The sequence below is a fragment of the Galeopterus variegatus genome, unplaced genomic scaffold (genome assembly GCF_000696425.1).
Source record: "Galeopterus variegatus unplaced genomic scaffold, G_variegatus-3.0.2 Scaffold466, whole genome shotgun sequence".
Taxonomy (NCBI): domain Eukaryota; kingdom Metazoa; phylum Chordata; class Mammalia; order Dermoptera; family Cynocephalidae; genus Galeopterus; species Galeopterus variegatus.
The window spans coordinates 550,613-578,552 of record NW_007726577.1 but is presented as its reverse complement, the minus strand read 5'-3'; the positions used below and the strand labels follow the sequence as shown (position 1 = coordinate 578,552).

Genomic DNA, 27,940 nt, shown 5'->3' with positions numbered 1-27,940 from the left:
AAGCCCCGCCTCCCGAGCCTCGCGCGCCTTCCGGAGCCTCTCGTGCCTCCTCTAGGCTCAGGTCCACTTCCGCCCGGTTTCCCGGCAACTCCGGGTCCCCGCCCCCGCCATGGCGCCCGAGGAGAGCACGGAGACCGCGCGCCTGCTGCGGAGTTTCGAGCGCCACTACCTGGCGGCGCGGGCGTTGCGCTCCTTCCCCTGGCAGGTGGGTGGGCGGCGGGCGCGTGGGGGCACGGGCGGGGTCCCCGCAGGTTAAGGAGCGCGGGATTTCCTCCAAGGTCATGGACAGCTTACGACCACTTTCACGGCTTTGTTTTTTTAAGCCAGTTATCATCCCGTCATTGGGAAACACCTGCCCTTGCCCGCCAGGGTGTTCTCATCTGTGCACCAAGCTTTGCACAACAGCGTCTCAGAGGCGGCGGGAGTCTCTTCTGCCTCTGATGGAGGCCAAAGAGCGGCCCCCCACCGGCCCTGGGGACCTGCCATTCTCGGCACAGGCAAATGGCTTGCAGCTTCCCGTCTGCCAGCAGAGGGGCTTCATGGACCCTGTCTCGTATATAATTCATGCGCGATGAGCTCACTGGGATGAGTCAGAGTGTCCCCGGGTCTGCCCCACCTTATGGGGTGGTGGTTAGTCATTTGCATCTTTCATCAACATAGAACGTTTAGCACTCTGAGAGTGCATTTCCGGTCAGGAGGAATATGTGCATTTTTTTACGCAAAATTGAAACCTTCCTGATAGCATGATAGGTCCCAATTCAGTATGGCTATAATTGTTCACATGCCCATGCTAAATACTTGCCTAGGCTCACCCACAACACCCATGAGGTGGGGATTATTATTATCACTCACGTTTGACCAGAGATGTTGTTTGACTAGGGAAGAAGTATAGAAAATGCAGTAGTTGAGAGTTCAGACCCAGGAGACAGCCTGTCTGCTTTGAATCCTGGCCTAACCCCCTACCTGCTGTCTGACCTTGGGCAAGTGACTGCATCTCTCTGTGCCATAGTTTTTTTTTAATTAATAAAATGGGGCACATAATGATACCTACCTCGTAGGGCTTTAGTCAGGTTACTTGAGTACAAAAGCCCTTGAATCAGAGCCTAGCTCATGGTAAATGCATGTATGTGTTAGCTAGTATTTTTATTTAGTCACCAAATGCTTGTTGAACACTTTCCATGAGCCAGGCACCAGGGATCAGCAGTACACATTACAGATGAGGCCCTTCTTGGATGGGAGAGACAGAGAATAAACAAAGAAATGGTTAACAGGAAAACACCAGGAGATGAGTGGCTGTAAAGCCACTAAGACAGAGAAATGGGGACTGGAGCAACTGGAGTGGGTGGGGGAGGATTCATCAAAGTAGGGAATCAGGTGAGGCCTCCCCAAAGAGGGGGCATTTGAACTGGGGCCTGAACAGTGAAGCAGCCGGCCAGGGAATACCTTGGGAAGCAGGCAGTGCAAAGGCCTTGCAGTGAGAACAAGCCTGCTGTGTTTGAGGAACAGTAAGGGGCCAGTGTAGCTGCAGTGGAGTGAGCAGGGATGGGACAGGGATGGTAGGAGATGAGGTCAGAGAGAGGGGCCAGGGCCAGGTCTTGAAGGGCATTTTAGGACATGGTAGGGAGCTCTGGAGAAATGAAGTGACTTGCCCAGTGTCACATAGCAGCTGAAATGGTCTGCTAGGCTCGAGCCCCCTGTAAGAGAGGAAAGCGTAACAGGCCTGGTATCTGCACATTCCCTATTTCCATTTTAATTCAGATGTCAAGTCCGAGGCAAGCCCACCAGCCTTGATGTTGCCCCCCTGCTCCCGTGACTCATGGCTAACCAGTTCAGCCACAGAGCTGACCTGTGACCTATGCACCAGCTAAGCAGCCAGGACTAATGCGAACCAAGAGTCAGCCTTGTAACATTCTTCCCACGACTGACCCAGGTGTAACCCATGACATCCGAATGTCAGGCTTTTAGCCACCCGCCCGTGGCTTCCACTTCAGACTGGCTCCAGGTCCCTGGGGAGAGATCACTTAGCCCTTTGCCAACATGTTCTATTGCATGTTTAATGTGCCAGTGAAAACTCCCTTGAGAGTTCTCTCTCTTTCCTCCCAGTAGAGCCTAGAAGAAAAATTAAGGGACTCATCAGATTCTGAGCTGCTGCTGGGTATTCTGCAGAAGGTAAGAATCCCAGAGTCACTGGGATACATAACCCGGCCCCCTGGCTGGCCCGTGAAGACCTGACAGAAGAGCCGCAGGTGCGCTTGTATCCTTTAAAAACATGCGTGTTCAAAGAACAAAATCACTGGAGTCAACATTGCACATGGGTGTCAGCACATCAGACAGTTCTGGCTCTTTTGTTTTCTTAGATGAAGACATCAGAATATACAAAAAGCTGCCTGAGAGGAGGGAATCTAGGGAATGTTTTTTAAATCATCCATAACAAAAACAGAGAAGACAGGTGTGGGAACAGCTTCTAGCATTTGGTGGCTGCTCAGAGACTTTCTTCTTTGCATTTAAGGGAAAAATAAGAAGGTCCATCCTGCCCACTCATGTGTCTTTTCTAAATGTAGATGGACCCTTGCTCCCTGGAGGTGAGGTTTGGACTGTGAAGTGCATCTGTGAGTGGGTTAGAGGCAGGACCACCAACTGGCCCGGCCCCACCCTCACCCTGGCCATGTGGGCTATGTGGGATCACACTGCATCCTGGGTCTTAACTATCTTAAGGGTCATGAGCCCTTCTGAAAAGCCAAAGCTGTGGACTCCCTCCCCAGAAAGAAATGCACCAGAGGAATACATTTTGTGTACAAATTCGGGGGAAACCCTGACATTTTCCCATCCCCTACCACGAAGTCCCTCCAGGGAGCCCAAGTTAAGAATTCCTGTGCTGGAGGGTGAACCGAGATTATCCATGTGGAAAAAAGGCAGCCAGAGCAGGGGAAGACTTTCAGGGCAACCCACCAGTTCAGAGAAATACAGCCTACAGTGATTTTTCTCCCTGAACATCACACCCATAAGTGGTACAGCAAAAAATGTAGCAAGAGCTGCTTGAAAAACCTAACACAGGCCAACTAGAAATGCCCTGAAAGGTTGGTGAGGTGCTTTGTTGCCCCCAGGTAAAATCTGCACTGCTCCCAGCAAACAGGCCCTGTGTGACCCTCTCTCTCCAGTCTCATCTTCCCCACTCACCATGCTCAGTCACTCTGCCTTCCTTTCTAAGCTGCCAGGCTGTGGCAACATTTTTAGGAAAGGGCTTATATTTAAGACTTGATCTTTCAGATGCATGAGGGACACCTGGGGCCAGAGCCATGTGTCCATGCATGCCTTTGCCAAGGGATTGGGTAACTTTGGGGTTTGCCCTCTATTCCCTTGAAGCCTGTAGACTTCAGATGGGGCCTCTCCAGCAACCAACATTTTGCCCTCTGTCATAGACCGTGAAACATCCCTTGTGTGTGAAGCACCCACCATCAGTGAAATATGCCCGGTGCTTTCTCTCGGAGCTCATCAAAAAGGTTGGTAACAGCCAGTGTCTGCCCGGTAGCCCAACAGCATGTGGAACTTGGCTGGCTGGCTGGAAGGGGGCTCCCTGCCAGTGCTTTGCCCGTTGGAGCTCAGGTCCTTCCTGTGCCCTGTGCCTGCTTTGCAAACCCCTGTGTCGCAGGGCCTCCCTGCACAACTGACTGCCAGCTGGGTTTGACCACTGGGAGGCAGCGCAGGGTGGGAAGAAGGGAGCAGCTGGGGTATTCTCCCCCGCTCTGTTTCTAGGTTCTCCAGCAGCAGCTGTGTCTCCTCTGCGGCCCCAGCCCCCACTGTGCAGGGTCTCATGCCTGCGAGGCAGCCCCAGCCCCTGAGCACTGGAAACCCCACCTTCTCCACTGTCCTGCCAGCCCAGCAGGTTTCCTGCTCTTGCCCATGGAAGTTTTCCTGCTTCTTGTCTCTGGACTGCCCGGAGGCCCCTGCTGGAAGTTTTAGCTCTTGCAAAACTCGGTCCTTCGTAACTAGTTCCCCTTGTTAAATTCTCCCCATTGCTCTACCTGGTGTGGGTTCTTTTCCTGACTGAGAAAAGATGAATTTTAAGGAGGAGCCCAAACATACTGGGTTCGACACTAGACAGGACATCAGAGAGGCGATTCCTCAGTGGTCAATGGCCACTGCAGTGGCCAGCCCCTGGGCAGAAGAGCCACACCTCATCCAGACTGAGCAAATAAATAATCCCTGCTGCTCCCTCACCCGCCCCCTCCCTCCTGTCGTCACCCATGCAGTACACCTGTGGTCACCAGTAGGTCTCCCAAGCACCACCAGGAGAAACTTGGAGGTCATCAGAGGAGCCCGGCTGCTGCCACTGTAGCACATGACGGGGTCACCCACTGAGAAGCAGCCTGGTGAAAACCACACCCTGCCACGTGGAGCGCCGTCCTCGAGGCTACTGCCTGGCGCACACTTCAAAGCCCCATTTGTTTTCTCCAAACACAGCATCTAATGTGAACACAGAGCTCTCTGTCACAGTCCCATGGCAGCTCCCACCGAGTCCCAGTATCCTCTGTCCTAGACCACACTTAACCCTAACCTGCTTTACACCGCTCTGTGAGGTCACCCCACCAAGTGAATTGTTTATATGCCAGATGGCCTGTTTTAAGACATTTCACCCCAGATCTCCCAAATTTGGCGAAAATCATCCTGCCATTTTCACAGGTCAGAGCAAGAGCAAACAGGCAGAATCTGTTTTATTTATGACAGTAGCTTCACCTCTTGGCTGAAGCGCTCTCTCTCTCTCTGCCCAGCACGAGGCTGTCCACATGGAGCCTTTGGATGAGCTGTACGAGGCGTTGGCAGAGGTTCTGACTGCCAAGGAGCCCACCCAATGCCATCGGAGCTATTTGCTGGTATGAGATGTTCACCCCCCTTGCCCACACAGGCCAGACACCATCCTCCAGACAGAGTGAAGACACGGGCCCCAGTCAGCCTCCTGCAGGCCTCAATCCTGTCTCATCGATTCTGCAGAATTAGATGAGGTCCATTAAGCTCCCTTAGCCTCAGTTTCTTCATCTGTAAACCAAGCACTTCAACAACCTGCAGCACCTGTCTCATGGGGTTACAGGGCATCCAGTCAGGTAACGCACATTACTTGGTCAGCAAGGACCTGGCGCCCAGTCCTTAATAAATACTCGACAGATGGACATTACAGGACAGCTGTCTCTTCTCCCTGTCCACCACCACCATCGTCACAGGACTGGACAAATGTCACAGCCTTCGGATGGGTGTTCCAGCCTCATGGGGTACTGTGGGTATTTCTGTACAGGTACACAATATGTAATGAACAAATCAGTTAATCAACATATACATCACATCAAACATTTATCATTTCTTTGTGGTGAGACCATTCGAAATCTTCTCTTCTAGCTATTGGAAAATATACAGTAAATTGTTGTTAATTATAGTCATCCTACAGTACTATAAAACTCTAGAACTTAATCTTCCTATCTAGCTGTAAGTTTGTATCTGTTAACTAACCTCTCCCTATCCCCCATCTACCCTTCCCAGCCTCTGATAACCCCCATTCTACTCTCTACTTCTGAGATTAACTTTTTTAGCTCCCACATAGGAGTGAGAACATGCAGTATTTATCTTTCTGTGTCTGACTTTTCTCCCTTAACATAATGTCTTCTGGGCTCATCCATGTTGCTGCAAGTGACAGGGTTTCCTTCTTTTTCATGGCTGAGTAGCATCCCATTGTGTACATATACCACATTTTCTTTATCCATTCATCTGTTGATGGACACCTAGGTTGATCCCATATCTTAGCTGTGGTGAACAGTGCTGCAGTAAATATGGGGTGCAGATATCTCTTCAGTGTGCTAATTTCCTTTCCTTTGGATAAGTATCCAGCCTTGGAATTACTGGATCGTACAGTAGTTCCATTTTTAGTTTTTCAAGGAACCTCCAGACTGTTTTCCACAATGGTTGTACTAATTTCCTTTCCCACCAACAATGTATAAGAGTTTCCTTTTCTCCACATACTCGCCAGCATTTATTTTTTATCTTTTTGATAATCATTCTAATCACGGTGAGACATATGTCTATACTTTTTTTTTTTCCTTTTTGTCTTTTTTACTGACCAGTAACAGGATCGCAACCCTCAGTGTCGCACCCGTACCAGGGACCGGCAACGGAATCACAACCCTCGGTGTTGCGCCCACACCACGCTCAGCCAGTGAGCGGGAACCGGTCTCCATGTGGGATCCGAACCCTCGGCGGGAGCGCCGCCGCACTCCCTAGCAGCGCACTCTCCAGTGCGCCACCGGGCTGGCCCTATGTCTATACTTTTTAAGATAAATCACCTCATGAGTTTATACCGAAGTTTCTAACTCAAAATCAGAACCGTGGAAGTTTTACTCAACCTCGTCTACAGTCAGATCATTGGCAGAATTCCGTTTCTTGCAACTGTAGGACTGAGCTCTCCTTCTTTGCTGGCTCTTGGCCAGGGGTGTTTCTCAGCGTCCAGAAGTCGCCCGGGATCCCTGGACTCATGGCCCCTTCATCTTCAAAGCCAACAACAGCAAGTCGAGTTCCTCTCATGCTTCCATCTCACCTGCCCTCTTTTATGTCTCTTGTACTTGAGCCAGGGGAAGCACTCATCTGATGGAGTTGGGTCCGCCCAGATAATCCAGGATAATTTCCCCACCTCAAGATCTGTAACCTAAGCACATCTTCAAAGTCTTTTTATCATGTAACATATTCACAGGTTGCAGGAATTGGGGCACAGGCATCTTTAGGGGCATTAGGCAACCTACTGCCCACAGCATGACCTCTTCTAAATCTGGTTTGGTCTTAGTTCCGTAGGTAACTATGTATTGAGAGCTCACTGTCAGTGTGTATGTTGAAGTCTGTCTAGTCATTTTGGTTGTCTGAAGTTCATTCTTTAAGAAGGGCACATGGGATTGATCTTCCCTGAGTTCCTGCATGTGTGGAACAGTGGGAGCCCTTTATGCTTGAAGGTGGATTTGCTGGGTGTAGGATCCTGACTCATGTTTTCTTTCCTTGGGTATCTTAGCTATGTTTCTACATTTTCTTTTCTTTTTTTTTTTTTTTTAAAGATGACCGGTAAGGGGATCTTAACCCTTGACTTGGTGTTGTCAGCACCACGCCCAGCCAGTGAGCAAACCGGCCATCCCTATATGGGATCCGAACCCAGGGCCTTGGTGTTATCAGCACCGCACTCTCCCGAGTGAGCCACTGGGCTGGCCCGTTGTTTCTACATTTTCTTTGGCATAAAGCATTGCTGTGGAAAAGCCTGATGCTAATCTCATTTTACATCATGTGCTCTCTTCTCTTAGATAGCCAAAGAATTATTTTCTTTTATTTAAAGTCCAGCAGTTTTATTAGAATCTGGAGGTTGATCACTCTGGGTCAGTGATCTTAGGTGCAGTGTGTGCTCGTTCAGTATTTATTTCAGATCTTTTTGTTTTTTCAGGAATGCTTTCTTGAATTCTTAGTTTTAGTATTTTTTCTTTGTTTCTGTTTTCTTCCATGTGTTGGCTCTTCCTTCCCTGTTTTCAATCTTTGTCATTTTTCCTGGATCCTGCTTATCTCTTTCTTCTTCTTGATTTTAAAATTTTAATTTCTTTTTACCTTCTCTTTCTCTTAAGGATTTATCTGTTTGGTTGGTTGGGTTTTTTTTGTTTTTGTTTTTGTTTTTTGTCTTTTGTCTTTTTCCGTGTCCGGCAACGGATCGCAACCCTCAGTGTTGCCCCCGTACCGGACCGGGGACCGGCAACGGGATTGCAATCCTCGGCGTTGCTCCCGCGCCTCGCTCAGCCAGTGAGCGGGAACCGGTCTGTATGTGGGATCCGAACCCTCGGGCGGGAGCGCCGCCGCGCTTCCCAAGCGGCACACTTATCCAGTGCGCCACCGGGCCGGCCCGGTTGGTTGGTTTTTTATTCTCACATTCCTTGTAGTGTAGGTTTTAGTTCTGAAAAAATGTTTTCTGGTATTTCTAATTCTCTCGAGTTTGGTCACATGTTGCTGAGTATTTCTAATTGTTATTCAGGCCTTGCCTGACTCCCCTATGTGCTCCCATTACTGGGGTGGGCACATCCCCTCCTAGGCTGGCTGCTGTTCTCAGTGTGGCCCGCTGCACCTGCCAGTGAAGGCTCATCGGTGGCTGTCATGGGCTTCCTGTGCTCAGGTCTACCAGATGCCCCACTGCGTCCCTCATCTGTCTCCACAGACACATGCAGCATACAGGTGTTATGTCTGCTGGTGGTTCACCCCTACCTGTTGACATTTGGGGGTTCACAGAGATTCCTTGTCACCTAGTTTTGTTGTAAATGTTGCCCATGCCTAGCCGCTGTATTTCTTCTTATGTGGAGACTCAGGAAGATTCAAAAAGTGTGTTGCAACCACTGCCACCGTCTTCCCACCACCCCCCAGAGTGATCCTTTTAAGAGGTAAATCAGGGCTGGCCAATTAGCCCAGTTGGTTGGAGCACAGTATTATAGCACCACGGTCAAGGGTGCAGATCCCCTACCAGCCAGACGCCAAAAAATAAAAAGGTAAATCAGATCATGTCACTCTCCTGCTCAGAAGCCACCAGAGGCTTCCCTTAGCACAAAGACTAAAATCCTAATTCCTCACTGTGGCTCACGAGGCCCTACGTGCTCTGCCCTGCCTTTCTCTGGTCTGGCTTCTGCTCTCCTGGGTGCCAGCCCCCCTGGTCTTCTTTCTCTTCCTTGAACTCACCAACCTCTGTGCTGCCACAGGGCCTGTGCACTTGCTCTGCCTGGAATGCTCTCCCCCCAGAACGTGACATGCCTCACTTCTTTTTACCCAGATCTCAGGTCACATGTCACCTCTTCCAGGAGGCCATACCTTAACAACCTATCTGAAAGAAACCCCCCACCCCCACCTCCCCGTCTTCTATTGTCAGGTGACCCTTTTTATTTTCTTCCTAGCCCTGGATAACTATGTGGACTACCTTGTCTATTTTGGTTTGTATCCACTACTGGCATGTAAGTTCCATGAGCACAGTGACTGAGTTCATCCTGTTCATGGCTGTATCCCCAACACCCAGAGTAGAAGCTCAGGAAAAATGTGTTAAAGAAATGAGTGAAATAACAAATGAATGCTCACAGTACTCCAGAGACCCTAACCCCTTGCTGACCTTCTGAAGCTCAGAGCCAGCCAGAAAGCACCCTGGGTGACCACACACTGGTGGCGCTGTTCTCAGCAGCTTTGCAGGGGACAGGAAGCTCCAAACACGAGAGAATCCCCAGGCCCCAAGCTGTCAAGTTGAACCAAGAAAACTTAACTACAGGCTGAGATTTTTACATAGTTCATGATGCCAGAGAGTTGTGATTCCTTTGTTGTTAATGACTATGGAGTCATAGAAAGCCACAAAAATAGTACAGAGGAGTCCCTTGTACCCATCCCCAGTTTCTCCCAGATGGTAACATATATATAACTAGTGCATATCACAACCAGGACACTGACACTGGTACGATGCGTGTGTAGTTCTATGCACAGGTCCATGTAAGCACCACCGTAATCAATACAGAACATTTCTGTCACCACAAGGATCTCCCTCGTGCCACCTTTTGTAGTCACCCCCTACCCTCCCCTGCCGCCACTGTCTCCACCTCTATAATTCTGTCATTTCCAAAGCGTTCAATGAATGGACTCAAAGTACATAACCTGAGACTGGCCTCTTCCCACAGCTCAGTGCCCCAATAGCATCCAAGTCATCATGTGTCAGTAGCTTGTTCCTTTCTATTGCTGAGTAGCATTACAGGGTGTGGACGTACCAGTTTGTCCAGCCATCCAGCCATGGTGACTTTTTGGTAAACACCAGCTACTTGTATTCTGACAGCTGGATTCTCTTGCACCATCTCTCGGCACAGCCTTCAGGGGACTCGGTCACACTGTCTGAGAGCACAGCCATCATCTCACATGGCACCACAGGCCTAGTCACCTGGGACGCTGCCCTCTACCTTGCGGAATGGGCCATAGAGAACCCGGCAGCCTTCGCTCACAGGTGACCTCAAGGGGCAGGGCAGGGCACAAGGCAGGCTTGCCCTGGCACAGTCATGGACACAGGTCCCCATTTCCCACCCAGGACTGTCCTCGAACTTGGCAGTGGAGCCGGTTTCACAGGCCTAGCCATCTGCAAGACATGCCACCCCAGAGCGTACATCTTCAGTGACTGTCATAGCCGTGTCCTCGAGCAGCTCCATGGGAACGTCCTTCTCAACGGCTTTTCGTTTGAGTCAGACATCACTGCCAACTCAGGGAGCCCCACAGTGATGCTGGCCCAGCTGGACTGGGACGATGTGACAGTCCCTCAGCTCTCTGCCTTCCAATCAGATGTTGTGATCGCAGCAGGTAACTGTCAGCATGGGGCAGACCAAGCCAGCGGTCCCCCTTACAGCGCCAACCCGCTCTCAGCTGGGAGAGGAGGGACCAGGGGATGCTGTCGGCAGAGAAATGACGCAGCTTCCAAAAGAGTCATTCTGGGCCTCCAAGGTGACATCAAAGCACAGGGTTCTACCCCTTACATGCCCTAAAGTCACAGCCCTCTTGTCAGAGACAGGCCTGCTCTTGTTATAATGGTTCCATCCAATAACTGAACCCTGGCCTTTCCCAGCAAGGCTTGAGATGAACGAGTGGAACAGGCCCCAGGGCACCAGCCAGTCTGAACAGACAGCAGCCTGAGGAAAGCATCTCGGTTGCCAGCCAGGCCCTCAATGGAATGGCCAGAGCAGCTGTCAGGGAAGAGAGTGCAGGCCAGTCACGCCTCCACCACCTGCCCCTTTGAGTTCTGGCAGCCCCTGATTCTCCCAGGACTGTCTCATTCTTCCACATGTGGCCAGCACCCCAGCCTAGGGTGGGACCACAGTGGACAGGTGGAGTCAGGCAACAAGAGCAGACATCCCCCACCCATCAGCACCAACCTCCATTTGGTCCATGCACGGCTGTGCAAGGGTTCACTGTCATCTCCATGCCTCTATGTGGCCCTGCGACCCTGTCCTTCACTTGCATGTATCTGCCCTAGGTCCATGCCCCACGTCCTTCAGAGACCACAAGGAGGGAACCAGCCACTTCTGGTCAAGGACAGGGTCCTTGAGAGAATCTGGTGTTTGGCTAGGCCACCAAAGTTCCCTTTACCCCTGGCCCCCTGCCAAGCCCACTCGGTCCCCTCCCTGGTTCAGCGGTGCTTACCTCCAGTCCTGGCCCCGGCCCACACACTCACAGCACCGCATGGCTGGGCACACAAGCCTAGCTGATGGGCGTGGGCAAGCGTGTCCCCACACAGCAGCAAGCAGATCAGCAGACCCCTGGAAACTAAAGGGCCAAGGTAGAGTCAGGTTCTGCCTCATTAAGTGTCCTCTAAATAGGCCAAGAGGCCAAGAATTGATATTTTTTTAAAGACCACACCAGTGAGTCTGAACTATGTTTCCATTTGTTACCATGTCTTTTAACAGCTTTCTCTCTTAAGGGTTTTCCTTTTTCACCCGCGTAATTTTCTTCCTGTACAATGGCACAGGTCTCACATAACCACTGCTTTCCAGGCCCTTGTCCTGCTGCTGAGGTCAGCACAGCCCTGAACCCCACATTTAGTCCTGAATCCCACAGGGAGTCCTTCAGTAACCTGAGGCTTTTCATCCTAGACGTGCTGTATTGCCCAGAAATTATCCTCTCGCTGGTCAGGGTCCTGCAGAGGCTCTCTGCTTGCCGGAAGGACCAGCGGGCCCCTGACGCCTACGTGGCCTTCACCAACCGCAACCCAGAGACATGCCAGCTGTTTACCACCGAGCTTGGTGAGCAGGGCAGGGTCCCTGGGTACTCTGGGTGGGAGGGACGGGAGGCAGCACAGCAGTGACCCAGGAGGGCCAGTGGCCCCACCATGTCTCAGAGTGGGGCTCATAAACCTGTGGGCTTCAGTTTCCCTACCTATGAGATGGAGGTGGCAGTAGGTGCTAGACAAGGTTTGGCCCACAGGACAGCCCACTGCAGGCTCTGGAAACAGGTCCTGCCCCCCACCCTCATGAAGGCTGGCCCTCAGTCCCCTTTTCAGCGCCACGGAAACAGCCAGCAGGGGAGTGAAGCCTGTAACACACCTAGGACAGTGCCGAGCATGCAGGGAACGCGCAGGAACATGGCAGCCGTGTTAGGGGCACCCAGTAAATGCAGGGAGAGCAGGGGAGGGGATTTCAGAGAAGAGGCTGGGGTCAGCCATTTACACAGCCCTGGATTGGCACCATTGCGGGCCAGGCACTGTCCTCAGGCGTGTTTGTCAGACCCCCAGCCCCTGGGAGGGGTATGCTGTCATCGTCCCATCCCATCCGTGAAGATTCCAGGGCACAGTGACCCCCCAAGCGCCCACAGAGTGCAGCCAGGCCACCTGGCTCCCATGCTCCACACCACACCCACCCCACCCAAAGCCAGCTCCCTGCCATCCCTGGGGCATGCCAGGCCCAGACAGGACTTTCCATGTGCAACCTGGTGGTGGCACAGAAGCCTGTCTTTGCCCCAGGCTCCCCCCACAGCAAAGCCCCTCCTGGAGGCTGTCTGCACAGACACACCCCCAGCAGCCTCGGTGGCAGAGACACAGACAACCCACGCGCCCCCCTGTGTCAAGTGGCACATTAATTATGGAACAAACAAACCAACGAACACTCCAGGTACCCACTCATAGAGCACCATGCAGCCTTAAAAAAGAACAAAGTCCTTCAGATACAGAAGAGAAAAAATACCTAAAACATATTTTAAGAAAGGAAAGTGCCAAACAGCATATATAGTGTAAGCCCATTTGTTTTAAAAAAGTAATCATCTTCATATTGCTATACCTATGGGGGAAATCTAGAAAAATATGCATCAATTAACAGTTGTTATACTTGGGTGGTGGGTTTACAGAGACTTCTACACTTTTATGTCTGTACCACTTCATTCTTATATTTATTATTGATAACAAAAAACTGTGACAAAAGCATCCTGCCTAATGGCTCTTCAGACCTCCGTGCTTACGAAGACCACCTGAGCCCTTCTAGCTTTTGTGAGGAACAGCTGCTGTCGGGCAGACACGGGTTCAAAGCTCGGCCCCTCCCGAGCTGTGCCCAGGGATGGGTGGACAGATGCAGAGCAGTGACAGAGAACCCAAGTGGCCCGGTGGGGAAAGGCAACCACCCCTGCTGCCATCACTGCTGTATTAAACCCAAATTTTCTTCTCCTACCCCACCCCGAAGGCTGATTCTCAGAGTCCAGGTAGGCTGGAAATCTGGGAACCACCCAAACCAGTTTGGACACCCCCACACCTGTGTCCTGTCCCCAAACACTGCCATCCTGAGCCACGTGTGTTCTGTTTCCAGGCCAGGCTGGGATCCGATGGGAAGCAGTGCCCTGTCATGACCAGAAACTGTTTCCTTACCAAGAGCACTCGGAGATGGCGATTCTGAAGCTCACACTGTAGATTTCGCAAACGTCTTTGGAGATTACAGTGAAGACGAAACCACTATCGTGGGAAGAATTTTTATGTGGAAAAGCTGATAGAACTGTCATTGGACTTGAATGTTCAGAGTGTTAGATTCCAAATCGGGAACCACAAACTTGTTCTAGTAAGATATAAACTGTTTAAGTGAATGGGTGCCCCCTTTCAGTCAGCAGTTCTGGTTCTTCAGAAAATAACCATAAATCAGAAATGAAAAATCTGGCTCAAAGTGTTTCCTTTGTGTAAATAAAAACATGTATATCATGTATGATTTTCCCCAACCTGGACACTCAGTTCCTCACCAAACCAAACCTGTTGTGAGCGTGACACATCTCACTGCACTGTGGGGCAGCAGGTGCCTGTTTCCAAGGCAGGAGACAAAATGTCAGGAGCAGGACGGAGGGCAGAGGCTGGGAAAGGCCAGCACCAGGAGATAAAAACAAGGGGACAAAGGGCCAGCCCGGTGGCGCACTGGAGAGTGCGCCGCTTGGGAGCGTGGTGGCGCTCCTGCCGAGGGTTCGGATCCCATGTGGAGACCGGTTCCCGCTCACTGGCTGAGCGTGGTGCGGGCGCGACACCGAGGGTTGCAATCCCGTTACGGGTCACGAAAAAAGACAAAAAGGAAAAAAAAAAGGGGGGGGACAAAGACAAGTCGAAGAGGGCACAGGCAAAGGACAGAAAAGTAAGACTCGAGGCAGGGAAGAGAGACAGCCTCACAGAATAGAGGAAGAAAAGAGAGAAGCGTTTCAGAGCTTCCAATAAACCAAGACAAAGCACTTTCCTGGGCCACCAACTCTTGAGTTATTAAAATAACTTCAGCAGGAAGCACCTGCTGCCATCCTTCCAGCTTCTGACCACTGGGAGGTGCTGCTTGCAGGACTTTGCCCTGGGACTGGGCTGTGCAGTGAAGAGGAGCCGCCAGGCAGGATGGCAGGGCAGCCAGCTCCAGGGTTGGACTCCGGTCCGAGGGGTCACATGTCCATAAGGAAAGGGAGCACAGTCTGCTCCCAGCTCTTGTCCCATCGAAGCTGCTCTGACTCCCGAAGGTTCTTCCGCAACTGGTTTAATTTGACAGCAGGATCAGGAAAGTCTGAGAAAAGCATCTACAAAAAAAAATAAAGACCAGAACTTACCTTCTCACCCCTCCCCACCCCATCCGAGCTCCTGCCCCACCTAGACCCCAGGTCCCCAGCCCAGCAACACCCCTCCCAAGTCCCCACTCCCTCACCAACATTCAAAACACCCCTGCCCCAGCAATGCTATCTTACTTGCCAGAACTTTTTCTGGAAACTTCTCTGCACACCCGCTCTCCCACAGTCCATGCCCTGGAGCACCCCACACCTCTGCCTGCTGTTCCTTCCACCAGAGGCACCTTCCCTCCGCCTCTGGCTAGCCCAGTCCCACTGTCTGCTGGGAATGAGACAACGTCCTCGTCTGTGTTCTTTTCAGCTTTGCTAAACTGTCTAAATCGGGAATCAGCCAACTACAGCCTGCAGGCCAAATCCACCCACCAGCTGTCTTCGTAAATAAAGTTTTATTGGAACACAGCCACACCTCTTTCATCTACACCTGGCCTGTGGCTGCTTTCACGCTACAAACAGTTGAGTTCAGACAGAGACTGTATGACAAAACCTAAAATATTTTCTCTCAAGACCTTTACAGAAAAATGTGCTGATCTTACAACTGTCACAAATGAGAGTGTATTGCTTTTTGTAATAAGAAACAGGTGCCCTTTGCAGAATCCCACCCATCTTTCAAGTCTGGTCCAAGAAGCTCCCTTCAACCCTATCTCACTTCTCTGGTCTTGATCCTTAAAACAGCTGCACAGCCGCCTTGCTCTAGCATCATTTGTGTGGCAGAAGCTCCACAAATCCAGAGGGCACACAGGGACATGTCCTAATTCTCCCAACAGCATGGTCCCACTACAGCTGCAGGCATGGGGGAGCGTCCAAAACCCCCAAGCCCTGGCACTGCTTGCCGTAGCTACCTGCAACTGAGCCGCCAGTTCCTCTGAGTCCTCAAAGACCAGGCCGTTTTCTTCATGTTTCACAAGCTCATGTAAGCTGCAGAGAGAACAAAGGGAGGCCTGAGCGCACCTGAAGAAGAGACGGAACCCTGTACTGCCCAACGGAAACCCGTACTGCCCCCCTGGCCCACCCCACGCTCAGGCAAAGCTGGAGTCAGGGACAGTCAGTTGGCTTTCAGTGAGTCTGTTCTTAAATTTCATATCTGAATAGAAAAACAATCTGGAAGGGTACACACCAAAATGTCCGAACTGATTTGGATAATGGGGTCCTGAAAAGGGATTTGGGCCTTTTCTGTTCCATGCTCTTCAATGAGAACGTCCTCGGCGACCATTATTCATTCTTAACTCCAAGTCCAAGAAAGAAGCTAAGGCAACACCCCCCACACACACACCTGGGAACTGGCCAGCACATCAAGGGTGACTTTTCTGCTGCCCCAAGCTCAGTTCACACAAGGTCCAGCATCCTGAACGTCCCATCCAGAGGCTGGTTCCTGAGCAGGCACTGTATGCTCAGCCTGAGCCCTGGCCGCTGTTTCTAGAACCTCTTCTAACACAGCCCTTTCCAAACACCCACCCCTGCCAGGAGGAGCGAAGTCACCATTTAATGGATTCAAACCCAACTGCCTAATCCCAGCCAAAAGGGCAGGAGCAAGGGGGAACTAAAACCATAAATTGCAGGCAACTCCAGCCACCGAGCCATTCCACGAGCAGAAGCCCCGAGTAGAGGGAGGTCTAGTACCAAGACTGATATGTTCTCACTCAACGTGAGCTCTAATGGAAGCCAACTACATTGGTGGGGCTTGGCCCAGCCACAGTCACTGCAAGCATCCCACGCATGGCCACCCAGCAGTGCTGGACTGACAGGCGGCAGCCCTGGCCTCCCTGATTCCCCCTCAGCTGCTGATTTGAGGACCTAACCCGGGGAGGACTCAGTTTCTGCTCCTACCACTTGAAGTTCACAGCACACACGGGCAAGCAGCACCCAAACATGTCGACCACCTTCATGGGCAGGTCCAGGCCACTGGAGGACTTGTGCAGACAGACGCCCAGGTCCGCCGACCCTGCCAGGTGATGGGGAGTCAGTCAGAGCTCTGGCCGCCCACCCTGGAGACACAAATCCTACCAAGACTGTGCAGCAGCGCCTCCATGGGGGTAGAAATAGGGTAACACCCCCAACAACCCCAAACTGGTTTAAGTTGCCAAGCAGCCTCATGGCCTGGTGAGGAGCAGGGACACAGCCATGTCCCCCAACTGCCACTCCTAACAATTTGCCCTACCTGAAAACTGTGTGCTACTTAATATTGTTATTTAAGTTAACTCTCTTTTTCTACTTAAACACAATTTATTTTAAAAGAACTCCTAAGAAGTTATTGCTTCATGGGCACTGAGTTTCTGAACGGAGTGATGAAAAAGTTTTAGAAATAGAGGTGACAGTTGTACAACTCTGTGAACATAATGAATGCCACTGAGCTGTATGCTTACAAGCAGTCAGAGCGGCAAATTTTATGTCTATTTTACTATAGTAATAAAAAAAAAGAATCCACAGCAGACCCAACAAAAAACAGCTGTCATTATAAAAACAAAGCCAAATAAACAGCTTAACGTTACGGAAGACTAGCTGGGATCTCCTGCCTGCCGAAGGCACTCAGCCTGAGAGCTTCCTCACTGCTGAAGACATTAGAGTCAGTACCAAGCCTCGACTCAACTCTCCTCTTAGAGTAATCAAGAGAGAAAGGGGTGGAGAGGAGGGACAGCTGTCCTGGCTGGGGGAGGCTGCAATACATGTTGTCTCTGGACCTCCCAAAGCCACTGCCCTCCCAAACTTGGGGACCAGTGGGCCCTAGCCCAAGCCCAAGCCTAGCCCTTGTGCAGAACAGAAAAGCAGGAAGGATGGACGGTGTGGGAGGCTCTCAGAGCCCTTGGCAAACAGCTGCCAGGACCATCAGGCAGGGAGGAGCTGGCACACCAAGAAAGGGCCTCCTCTCAGGAGTTCCACATGGGGTTCCTGGTAGGCGACCTACCTGCCCCCAGGGGGCCCTAGGAGCAGGCCCAATCCAGCCTGAGGCCTGCTGGTTTGTGGCCCTTGATCTGAGAGTAGCTTTTCCATTTTTAAAGGGTTGTAAAAACAAAGAATAGGGGGCAGAGGCCAGTATAAGCTTTATTATCTGGCCCTTTTCAGAAAAAGTTTGCCCCCCACCTTACAGTAGGGGACTCCCCTTTAGACCACCTTCCCCCTGATGCCTCCTGCCACCCTCTTACCTAGAAGCAAGGGGTAGTCCTCGGCCTCCAGCCACGGTGTGCAGACCTGGATGTGCTGGAAATGCTTGTGGCCAAGGAGGCGACTGTAATGCTCCTTCAGAGGTCCTTTGCCTTTGCAGAGAAAAGCAACCACTGCATGGGACCATCTCTGTCCCTGGCCCATGGCCCCAGTCCCAGGACGCTCCTGTTAGGACATGGCAGCTACTTTCCCAGAAGCTCCACCCCTCGGCAGCTCCACTCGGGTCCCTTCTGGAAATGACCTCAGGAGCCCTGAGACCCCAAAGGGGTGTGCACCCTGACCACTGAGGCCAGGCCCTGCAACTGCAGCCAGCTGGCCTCGGGCTGGGAACGTGACCAGGATAAACACTGGCCTGGCACTCGAGCACCAACCCAGCTTCTCCATCTGTGCCATGTGTAGGGACTTGCGGCCTGTCCCCTGCCATCCCCCCCAGGAACCCAGTAGGCCAGGAGGAGGGGAGTGAGCAGGACAAAGCAGCAGCCAGCTCAGGAGCCTGTTCCTCGAGTGCTGGCTGTTCTGCTTCTCTCTTTGTTCACGGTATGACTTCGGGAGCAATTTTATGTTGCACAAGGGGCTCTTGTTTTAAAAAATAAAAGGATGCTGGAAAACAACTGGAAAAGTGGAAAGCTGAGTATCTCTGAGGTCGTGCTATCCGAGATTCAAATCTAAACTCCACGCCCTGCCCTTAGGCCCCTCTGAACCTCAGTTTCCCCTCTGTCAAGAATGTAGTGACAACCCTACCTTAGAGGGGTGGGACGAGGATGAACGAGACAATGTCGTGTGCATGTTCCCACCCCATCCCCCACCTAAACACAGAACACTGAGGGTCCCAGGTGGTACCTGTTATCACACAGACTAGAGAAGGAAGGTTGTCTCCATCAAGAGTCAGTTGCTCAAACTCTGTGTTTAAGAAAATACAAAAACAATAACCAGGATCCTCTAGCTGGGTGAGTGAGGGGTGGGAGGCAGGTGAGGGAGGGGCGTGCTCCTGGTGAGGAGGCCGCTGGCTTCTCTGCGATGCTCTCCCAGAGGTGGCACTTCAAAGCTAGGGCCTGGTCACTCAGTGGCCCAAATGGGGACTCAGAGCTGCCCACCGCCACCCTCTGCTGTCCTCGGGCTGACCCACCCACTGGCCCCAGGGACAGGAGCAGCTCCACGCAAGGCTGGGCGAGCATCCCACAGCTCATTGGTCCTTGACAGGCCCAGGACTGCAGACCACAGCCGCACACCTACTTTCCAGTGCTGCCAGCAGAAGGGAGAAGTCCTCGTCCTCTACAGGGAGAGAAGTGAGTGTCATGGCCTGTTTCTAGATGCCCCCTCCCAGCTCATTCACACCCCCTTCTCATCGGGACACCCATGGGGGGCACAGGACTGATGGGGGGAGAAGAACATGGGCTCGCCGGGTGGCTGTCTTACAAGTGCCAGGGCAAGGGGGAGGTCACAGAGACCTGTCCAGCTTGTGCTGCTGACCAGCAGGGCCGGCCGCCCATGGAGACGTGTCACCATCCCACTCTGGGCATCCCGTTCCGTGAAGGCCGTCCTCTCCATGGCCGGGTCTACAGGTCCTGAGCTGAGGGAGCAGACGGGAAGCCCGTGGGAGGCCACTGAGCAGGCCCCAGGGCCCAGGACGGCCATCTCCCACCACAGCGAGGCCCGCAGGCCCTAGGGGGCTGGGGCACCCGGCCACATCAGCACCACTGGGCCAACCCACCACCCAAGGGCTGGCTTTCTTGACCAATATTTATCTGTTGCTAGGTGCTGAGGTTGCAACAGCAAAGAAGGCCATCTCAGCCCCTTTCTCCGTGGGGCCTACCCTTCTTATTCCTTATTAAGCTGAGGCTGATAAAATACCCTCCAACTGCCAGGCTCGGTTACTGAGAGGGGCACATGACAGGACTGGGGAGAGCTACACAAAGGCCCCTCCCTGGCCCCATGAGAAACCCTAGAGGACACACAGATTCAGACCCTGCTACGGGCACAGGAACCCACTGGCAGGAGGGTTGGGTAGCGCAGTGGTCGGCAAACATTTTCTTAAAGGGCCAGAGAGTAAATACTTCAGGCTTTGAGGGCCATACACTCTCTGCTGCAAAACCCAACTCTGCGCTGAAGCCCAAAAACAGCCGGACGACATATAAGTGAGTGAGTGTGCTGTGTTCCAATAAAATTTTATTTACAAAACAGGCTGCAAGCCCCCAGCCTTAGTTTGCCAATCCCTGGATTAGTGGACTCCCAGGTCTGCAGGGAGGAGACAGGGGAGAGGCCAGGACAGCAGTGACAACAAGAGAAGGCAGCTGAGGACAGGGACCTACCAGGCCCTAAATGGAGAGAGGGTGCGGCCCAGCTTCATGAAGAGCTGATGCTGCAGGTCCAGAGGCGTCTCTTTAAAGAAAGACGCTGGCTTATCGTACATGGTCACCGCTCTGCAATGAGATCATGGGGGCTCTCAGGAGGGACGGAGAAAGGCCTAAGGAATAGACGGCCCAGAAGGATCCAGAAAAAGAAGATGCTTGGGGAATTTGAGTGTCAGACAATGACGATAAAGAGCTTTACAATTACTTAGGAAAGCAAGAGAGATGCTGGGAGACCAACACCACCTGGACCACCCAGCCAGCTGGGGAAGAAATTCCACCACATCCTCCTTCGGCTTCCCCAAGCCAGTAACCACCTCCCGGGCTCATCAGTATCTCAAAATGCCTGGCCACCATGGCACGCGGGCCCTGCAGCTCTCATCCCAACCAGTCCTGGGACTCTGTGCTGCCCTGGGGCTGACAGTTGTCCCAGGCCCTCCGTACCTGATGTGCCAATTTTCTGCCAGGTCTTCCCGCATGGCATTGGTCACACACAAGTTCAGGTGGGACAGGCGCCCAAAGAGCTTCTCGTACCTGAAAAGACGTATCACTGGTCAGCTTGGAGCCCTGGACAGGCCCCACCACCACCACCACCGTGTGACTTAACACTTCCCGACGCAGAAGATGCTGTGGAGCTGGGGTCTCCCAAACCTTCCCAGAGGTTTCGATAGCTGAGCTCCACCCGCACTATTATTTTTTCACACCTTTCTTTATGTCATATCGCTTTTCGGATTAAATACAGTTAGGCTAAAAGGGACCCATATATCAACACCTAAGTGAAAATCCAGTCTCTTGCCACTAAAAGAAGAAATACAATGAAGGCCTCATTGTTAAATCTCAGCCACCCTGTGCTATGCTGCAAAGGTTGTGAGGTTGCGGCTCACTCTCAACATAGTACAAAGGGAGTTTAGCAAATGTTAGAGAGGCATTAAAGACACGGTAGCTCCAAATTGAGACTTGAGCCCTGATCGCAGAAAGAACTGCAAAGGGGAATGAGCAAGTCAAGGTTATTTAATGTCATCAGGTACTATGGCCTGTTCCTCCAGACAAAGCTCTGCACTAAATTTTGGTCCTCACACTTGGATGTGTGACAAGAGGCGTAATTACTTCCAGCCTCAGTTTCCTGACTTGTGAAAGGAGAATAATCACAGTATACCCCTCGCCCCCCACCCTGGGGTGCACTGGAGTTTGAATGGGATAAAAGAAAGAGTTTGGCCTGAGGCCTGGCATGCAGCAGGCACTCAGTGACTGCAAGCCATTGCCACTGCCACTGCTGCCACTGTTACCACTACCAATGATCAAGCCCATCGGGGTGAGGGCCACAGCCAGCCACTGTCCTGAAGCTGGAAGTACATGCGAGGCAGGTGTCACACTCAGCTCAGGACACAAATGACTCTTTCTGCTCTGGGTCCTATCCCACAGGCCCTTCTTCCCTCCCTGTCTTGTCAGCTGTAGCCACCATGGCCCACTTCCCTGTCTTCCAGCAGCAGCCCCCAGTTTCTATCTGGGGATCTGCCCACAGTCTCTGTCCATGTGGTCTGGGTGTGCCTGGGACCTAGTTCTTGTGATAGAGAATTTGTCCCAAGCCTGAGACAACAAGGGACTGCAGTCCCCGGCCTCAGTGAGTGGACCAGAGAGGGGCAGGTGACCTATACCAGCCAATCAGAGGGGTTTGCTCTCCCCACTCTGCCTGAAGGGGTGGAAATGAGAGCTAGGGGAGCTCCTAGAACCTGAGACCACTACCAGAAGGTAGAATGGAGACAAAAACAAGCCAGGTCCCAATGACATTGTTTTGAGCTCGAAGCCAACCGCTTTTCCAGCCCTTTCAGTTTCATGGGCAACAATAAATGCCCTCCTTTGCTGAGGCCTGTTTCTATTCCTGGTGGCCAATGTCCAGCCCAAATCACCAGCCCTGCCCATACCCTGCCCATCCCTGCCAAGCACACAGGGAACTCCCTTCCAGAGTCTCCACACTGGCCCTTCTTCACACTCATCCCAACATGGTTTTACAGAATGTATCACACCCTCCTCCCAGACGCTCACCACTTGGCCAGCAGAACAAGGGGGTGGCTGGGGCTATGCACCAGCCCCATAATGGAGTAGCCGTAGTTGTGCCAGTCGATGACGAGTTTGCTCCCACAAAGGCAACCCACAAGCCGGCAGACAGCGATGCTGGGCAGGCCTGGGGGGTTCTAGGGAAGAGAGAGACTTGAGAGAAGAGGAGGAAACCCAGGCCATGGTCAACAATAAACTGAGTGAAGATAGCTACAACACATATGGCAATGAGTTGATTATATTTACGGAGCTTATGATCCCTTGATAATAAGCAGAAGACAGATCCTCTCTGCCACCAAAATAGGTGTAAAAAGTCATAAAAGAAGCAGAATTGGACTGGCTGGTCAGTTCAATTGGTTAGAGTGCAGTACGGATAACACCAAGGTCAAGGGTTCAGATTCCCTTACTGACCAGCCGCCAAAAAAAAAAAAAAACAGAATTGACCAACCTGAAAGGTCCAAGATCATCAATAATCAAAGAGATGTAAAATGGAACAAAGAGATGACAACTCCGCAAATGCAAACTCTACAAAAGCCTAACCACAGCTGGTGACATAAACATGTGGGAGCCCAGGCACCCCCATTTGGTGGGGGATAAAATGGCCTACCCTTACTCTAAGGCTATCCAGGAACTTTTTCCAAGCAATTCTACTGCCAAGAATTTATCCAAGGAAAGAAACTGAACCCATGCAAAAGTAGTCTGATCACTATGCTCTTAGCCGCACTATTTGTAAAAATAAAAAAACCAGAAAGCATCTGAGTGTCCTTTTTTTTTAAAGATGACCGGTAAGGCGATCTTAACCCTTGACTTGGTGTTGTCAGCACCACGCTCACCCAAGTGAGCCATGTACTGGCCCTCCAAGTGTCATTTACAATGAGACTAAATAAACACATTCTGGGACATCACATATTGGAATTCAGTGCAGCCCATCAAAAGAAGGTGCTTCTGAATGTTAAAAATTGATGAAGGGAAGAGGTTAAAAGCTTAACTGTGGAACCAGACTGACTACCTAGGTTCAAATCCTGACTCACCCACTTCCTAGCTGTGTGATGATGGGCTACTTATAGAACCTCTCCGGTTCCAGATTTCCTACTTTCTAAAATGTAGGTAATACAGGAACCTACTTCTTAGGGTTGTTGTGAGGATTAAATGAATTAAAACATTTAGATGCATAAGTGCAATTTAAGACTCTATCTATTTAGTATGAATGGGTACTGTAAACACTATGGACACACACCATAGGCTCCTATTCATGTTTTTAAAAATTTATACACATCCCCAGCCCCGCTGAGTATGTGCTGATCAGATAGGTGCACAGCCAGAGGCCCAAGATCCTTGGAGACTATGCACCCTGCAGTGCCAGAGCATGACCCAGCAGGTAGGCCTCGCCGCCACCACCCAACTCCATCCCCAGCCCGGCCGAGTGCATGCTGACCAGAGAGGCGCCTCCCATGAGAGGTCCAAGATCCAAGGCGACCACACACCCAAGGCACTCGTGGGCAACCGAACATACACTGAGGCAGCCGTACCAAATTGGCAGTCCCAGCAGCATCCTAGCCAGACAATAGTGTCAAACAAGTGGACCGTGAAATCCCCTGCCACAATGACTAAACATCAAAGGAAAGATACCAGAAATATGAAAAATCAAGAAAGTACACCACCAAAGGGTAATAACTCTCAAGATCTAGATCCTATAGAACAAGACGCCCTTGAAATGTCTGACAAGGAATTTCGAGTGATAATTCTAAGGAAACTAAATGAGATACAAGAAAACTCAGCTAGACAACACAATGAAATGAGGAAAAGTATACAGGACCTGAAAGAAGAAATGTACAAGGAAATCAATGCCCTGAAAAAGAATGTAGCAGAGCTTGCTAAGCTGAAAAATTCATTCAATAAAATAAAAAACACAACAGAGTTTAACCAGCAGGCTTGCAGAAGCAGAAGAGAGAACTTCTGACCTTGAAGATGGGCTGTTTGAAATAACACAGGCAGACAAAAAAAGAAAAAGAAAAAAGAATTAAAAACATTGAAGAAAATCTAAGAGAGATATCAGACAACCTTAAGCACTCAAATATCCAAGTCATGCGTATTCCAGAAGGGAAGGAAAAAGGAGATTGCATTGAAAACATATTCAACAAAATAGTGGCAGAAAACTTCCCAGGTATAGGAAAAGACACATATCTTCAGATTCAGGAAGCTGATAGATCCCCAAACATATTCAACCCAAAAAGGTCTTCTCCAAGACATGTTATAGTCAAATTGGCAAAACTCAAAGACAAAGAGAGAATATTAAAAGGTGCAAGAGAGGGCCGGCCCAGTGGCGCACAGCTACAGTGCGCCACTTGGGAGCGTGGCGGCGCTCCCGCCAAGGGTTCGGATCCCACATAAAGACCAGCCGCTCACTGGCTGAGCGAGGTGCAGGCACAACACCAAGGGTTGCAATCCCGTTGCCGGTCCCGGTCCGGTACGGGCGCGACACTGAGGGTTGTGATCCATTGCCGGTCACGAAAAAAGACAAAAAGGAAAAAAAAAAAAAAAGGTGCAAGAGAGAAGCATCAAACCACCTATAAGGGAACCCCAATTAGACTAACGTCAGACTTTTCATCACAAACCCTAAAAGCCAGAAAGGAATGGGATGATATATTCAAAATACTAAAAGACAGAGATTGCCAGCCAAGAATACTCTACTCCACAAGGCTATCCTTCCAAAATGAAGGGCAAATAGTATATTTCTCAGACAAACAAAAACTGCAGGAGTTCACTACCACACAACCACCCTTACAGGAAATTCTCAAGGGAGTATTGGGTTTGGTTCCTGAAAAATAACCACCACTGCCATAAAAACTCAAGAAAAATCAAAACCCACTAGTAAAATAAAAATGGCAACAATGAAGAGAAAAAAAGTTTATCTACAACCCAAAATACAGAAGACAAATAGTAAATCAGAAATAAAGGAACAAAAGACACTTAAGACATCCAAACAAAAATCAATAAAATGCTAGGAGTAAATCAATACCTTTCAATAACAACTCTTAATGTAAAAGGATTAAATTCCCCAATCAAAAGACACAGACTGGCTGACTGGATTAAAAAGGAGGACCCAACTATATGCTGCCTTCAAGAGACCCACCTCGCCTATAAAGACTCACATAGACTAAGAATGAAAGGATGGAAAAAGATCTTCCATGCAAACAGAAATGAAAAACGAGCAGGAGTAGCTATTCTTATATCTGATAAAATAGACTCTAAACTAAAAACCATAAAAAGAGATAATGAGGGCCACTACATAATGATAAAAGAATTCATCCATCAAGAAGACAAAACAATCATAAATATATATGCACCCAATGTCGGAGCAGCCAGATTTATAAGGCAAACTCTATTAGACCTAAAGAAGAAAACAGACACTAATATCATAATAGCAGGGGACCTGAACACCCCGCTATCAATATTGGACAGATCATCAAGGCAAAGAATCAGCAGAGAAACACAAGATCTAAACAACACACTAGAACAATTGGACTTGGCCGATATCTACAGAACATTCCATCCAACAACCTCAGAATATTCACTTTTCTCATCAGCACATGGATCATTCTCCAGGACAGATCACATATTAGGTCACAAATCATGTCTCAACAAATTCAAAAAAAATTGGAATTGTCCCATGTGTTTTCTCAGACCACAATGGATTAAAATTAGAAATCAATAACAAATGAAATTCTGGAAACTATACAAACACATGGAAATTAAACAGCATTCTACTTAATGACATATGGGTCCAAGAAGAAATCAAACAGGAAATCAAAAAATTTATTGAAACTAATGAAAACAATGATACATCATACGAAAACCTGTGGGATACTGCAAAAGCAGTACTAAGGGGGAAATTTATAGCATTAAAAGCTTACTTCAGAAGAATGGAAAGACGGCAAGTGAACAACCTAATACTTTAAAGAACTAGAAAATACCTTAAAGAAATACCTTAAAGAACTAGAAAAACAAGAACAATCCAAAACCAAAGTTAGCAGATGGAAAGAAATCATTAAGATCAGAGCAGAACTTAATGAAATTGAAACCCAAAAAACAATACAAAAGATCAATGAATCAAAAAGTTGGTTTTTTGAAAAGATAAATAAAATTGACAAACCATTAGCACGACTAACTAAAAAAAGAAGAGAGAAGATCCAAATACCAAAAATTAGAAATGAAAAAGGTGATATTACAACTGATACACCTGAAATACAACGAATCATTTGAGACTACTATAAACAACTATACACCAACAAATTTGAAAATCTGGAGGAAATGGATAAATTTCTGGACACACACAAGCTACCAAAACTGACCCAAGAAGATGTAGAAAATCTGAACAGACCACTAACAATAAAAGAGATTAAAGCTGTTATCAGAAGACTCCCAACAAAAAAAAGCCCAGGACCAGATGGATTCACAGCAGAATTTTACCAAACACTCAAAGAGGAATTGACACCAATTCTCTACAAACTATTCCAAAGGACTGAAATAGAGGCAATTCTCCCAAACTCATTCTATGAAGCAAACATCACCCTGATACCAAAACCAGGTAAAGATACAACTAAAAAAGAAAATTACAGGCCAATATCCTTGATGAATATAGATGCAAAAATCCTCAATAAAAAAATAGCTAACAGAATATAGCAACACACATGCAAAATTATACACCATGATCAAGTGGGATTCATTCCAGGGATGTAAGGTTGGTTCAACTTACGCAAATCAATAAATGTGGCTGACAACACCAAGCCAAGGGTTGAGATCCCCTTACCGGTCATCTTTTCAAAAAAAAAAAAAAAAAAGAAAAAAAGAAAGATATCCCATGCTCTTGGATTGGAAGAATTAACATTGTGAAAATGTCCATACTACCCAAAGTGATATACAAATTCAATGCAATCCCCATCAAAATTCCAATGACATTTTTCTCAGAAATGGAAAAAACTATCCAGACATTTATATGGAATAACAAAAGACCACGCATAGCCAAAGCAACGCTGAGCAAAAAAAATAAAGCTGGAGGCATAACACTACCTGACTTTAAATTATATTACAGGGCCGGCCCGGTGGCGCACTGGAGAGTGCGCCGCTTGGGAGCGCAGCGGTGCTCCCACCAGGGGTTCAGATCCCATGTGGAGACCGGTTCCCGCTCACTGGCTGAGCGCAATGCGGGGCGCAACACCAAGGGTTGCGATCCCGTTGCCGGTCCCCGGTACGGGCGCGACACCAAGGGTTGCGATCCCGTTACCGGTCAGTAAAAAAAACAAAAAGGAAAAAAAAATTATATTACAAAGCTATAATAACCAAAACAGACACTCGAATCAATGGAATAGAATAGAGAATCCAGAAATTAACCCACACACCTACAGCCATCTGATCTTTGACAAAGGCACGAAGTCTATACACTGGGGAAGAGACTGCCTCTTCAGCAAATGGTGCTGGGAGAACTGGATATCCATATGCAGGAGAATGAAACTAGACCCATACCTCTCACCATATACCAAAATCAACTCAAAATGGATTAAAGAATTAAATATACACCCTGAAACAATAAAACTTCCCAAAGAAAACATAGGAGAAACACTTCAGGAAGTAGAACTGGGCACAGACTTCATAAATATGACCCCAAAAGCATGGGCAACCAAGGAAAAATAAACAAATGGGATTATATCAAACTAAAAAGCTTCTGTACAGCAAAAGAAACAATTAACAGAATGAAAAGTCAACCA

At 49.6% G+C, this 27,940-nt stretch overlaps 2 protein-coding genes across 5 annotated transcripts in view; one reads left to right on the top strand and one right to left on the bottom strand.

The window, feature by feature from the left end:
- Nucleotides 1-109: 109 nt before the first annotated feature.
- Nucleotides 110-13,749, top strand: FAM86A (family with sequence similarity 86, member A). Of its 2 annotated transcripts, XM_008569125.1 has the most exons (8): nt 110-205; nt 2,107-2,169; nt 3,420-3,500; nt 4,770-4,871; nt 9,885-10,018; nt 10,100-10,365; nt 11,652-11,801; nt 13,350-13,749. In XM_008569125.1, exons 1-8 carry the CDS (start codon nt 110-112, stop codon nt 13,448-13,450), a joined length of 993 nt encoding a protein of 330 aa, XP_008567347.1. In that variant the 3' UTR covers nt 13,451-13,749. The 2 variants fall into 2 exon arrangements, with proteins under 2 accessions (XP_008567347.1, XP_008567349.1); XM_008569127.1 differs by lacking the exons at nt 4,770-4,871; nt 9,885-10,018; nt 10,100-10,365.
- A 496-nt stretch (nt 13,750-14,245) lies between these two features.
- ALG1 (ALG1, chitobiosyldiphosphodolichol beta-mannosyltransferase) overlaps nt 14,246-27,940 on the bottom strand; it is a 16,887-nt gene continuing 3,192 nt past the window's right edge. The window contains exons 4-14 of one of the 3 annotated variants that reach the window (XM_008569123.1): nt 22,164-22,312; nt 20,565-20,654; nt 20,082-20,192; nt 19,221-19,342; nt 19,006-19,044; nt 18,613-18,672; nt 17,754-17,864; nt 16,441-16,555; nt 15,456-15,531; nt 14,398-14,571; nt 14,246-14,367 (exon numbers count right to left, since the gene is read on the bottom strand). In XM_008569123.1, the coding sequence (XP_008567345.1) occupies nt 14,440-14,571; nt 15,456-15,531; nt 16,441-16,555; nt 17,754-17,864; nt 18,613-18,672; nt 19,006-19,044; nt 19,221-19,342; nt 20,082-20,192; nt 20,565-20,654; nt 22,164-22,312 (1,005 nt within the window). In that variant the 3' untranslated portion in view covers nt 14,246-14,367; nt 14,398-14,439. Of the gene's footprint in view, nt 14,572-15,455; nt 15,532-16,440; nt 16,556-17,753; nt 17,865-18,612; nt 18,673-19,005; nt 19,045-19,220; nt 19,343-20,081; nt 20,193-20,564; nt 20,655-22,163; nt 22,313-27,940 lie in introns of all 3 variants that reach the window. The other 2 variants (XM_008569122.1, XM_008569124.1) reach the window with 2 other exon arrangements.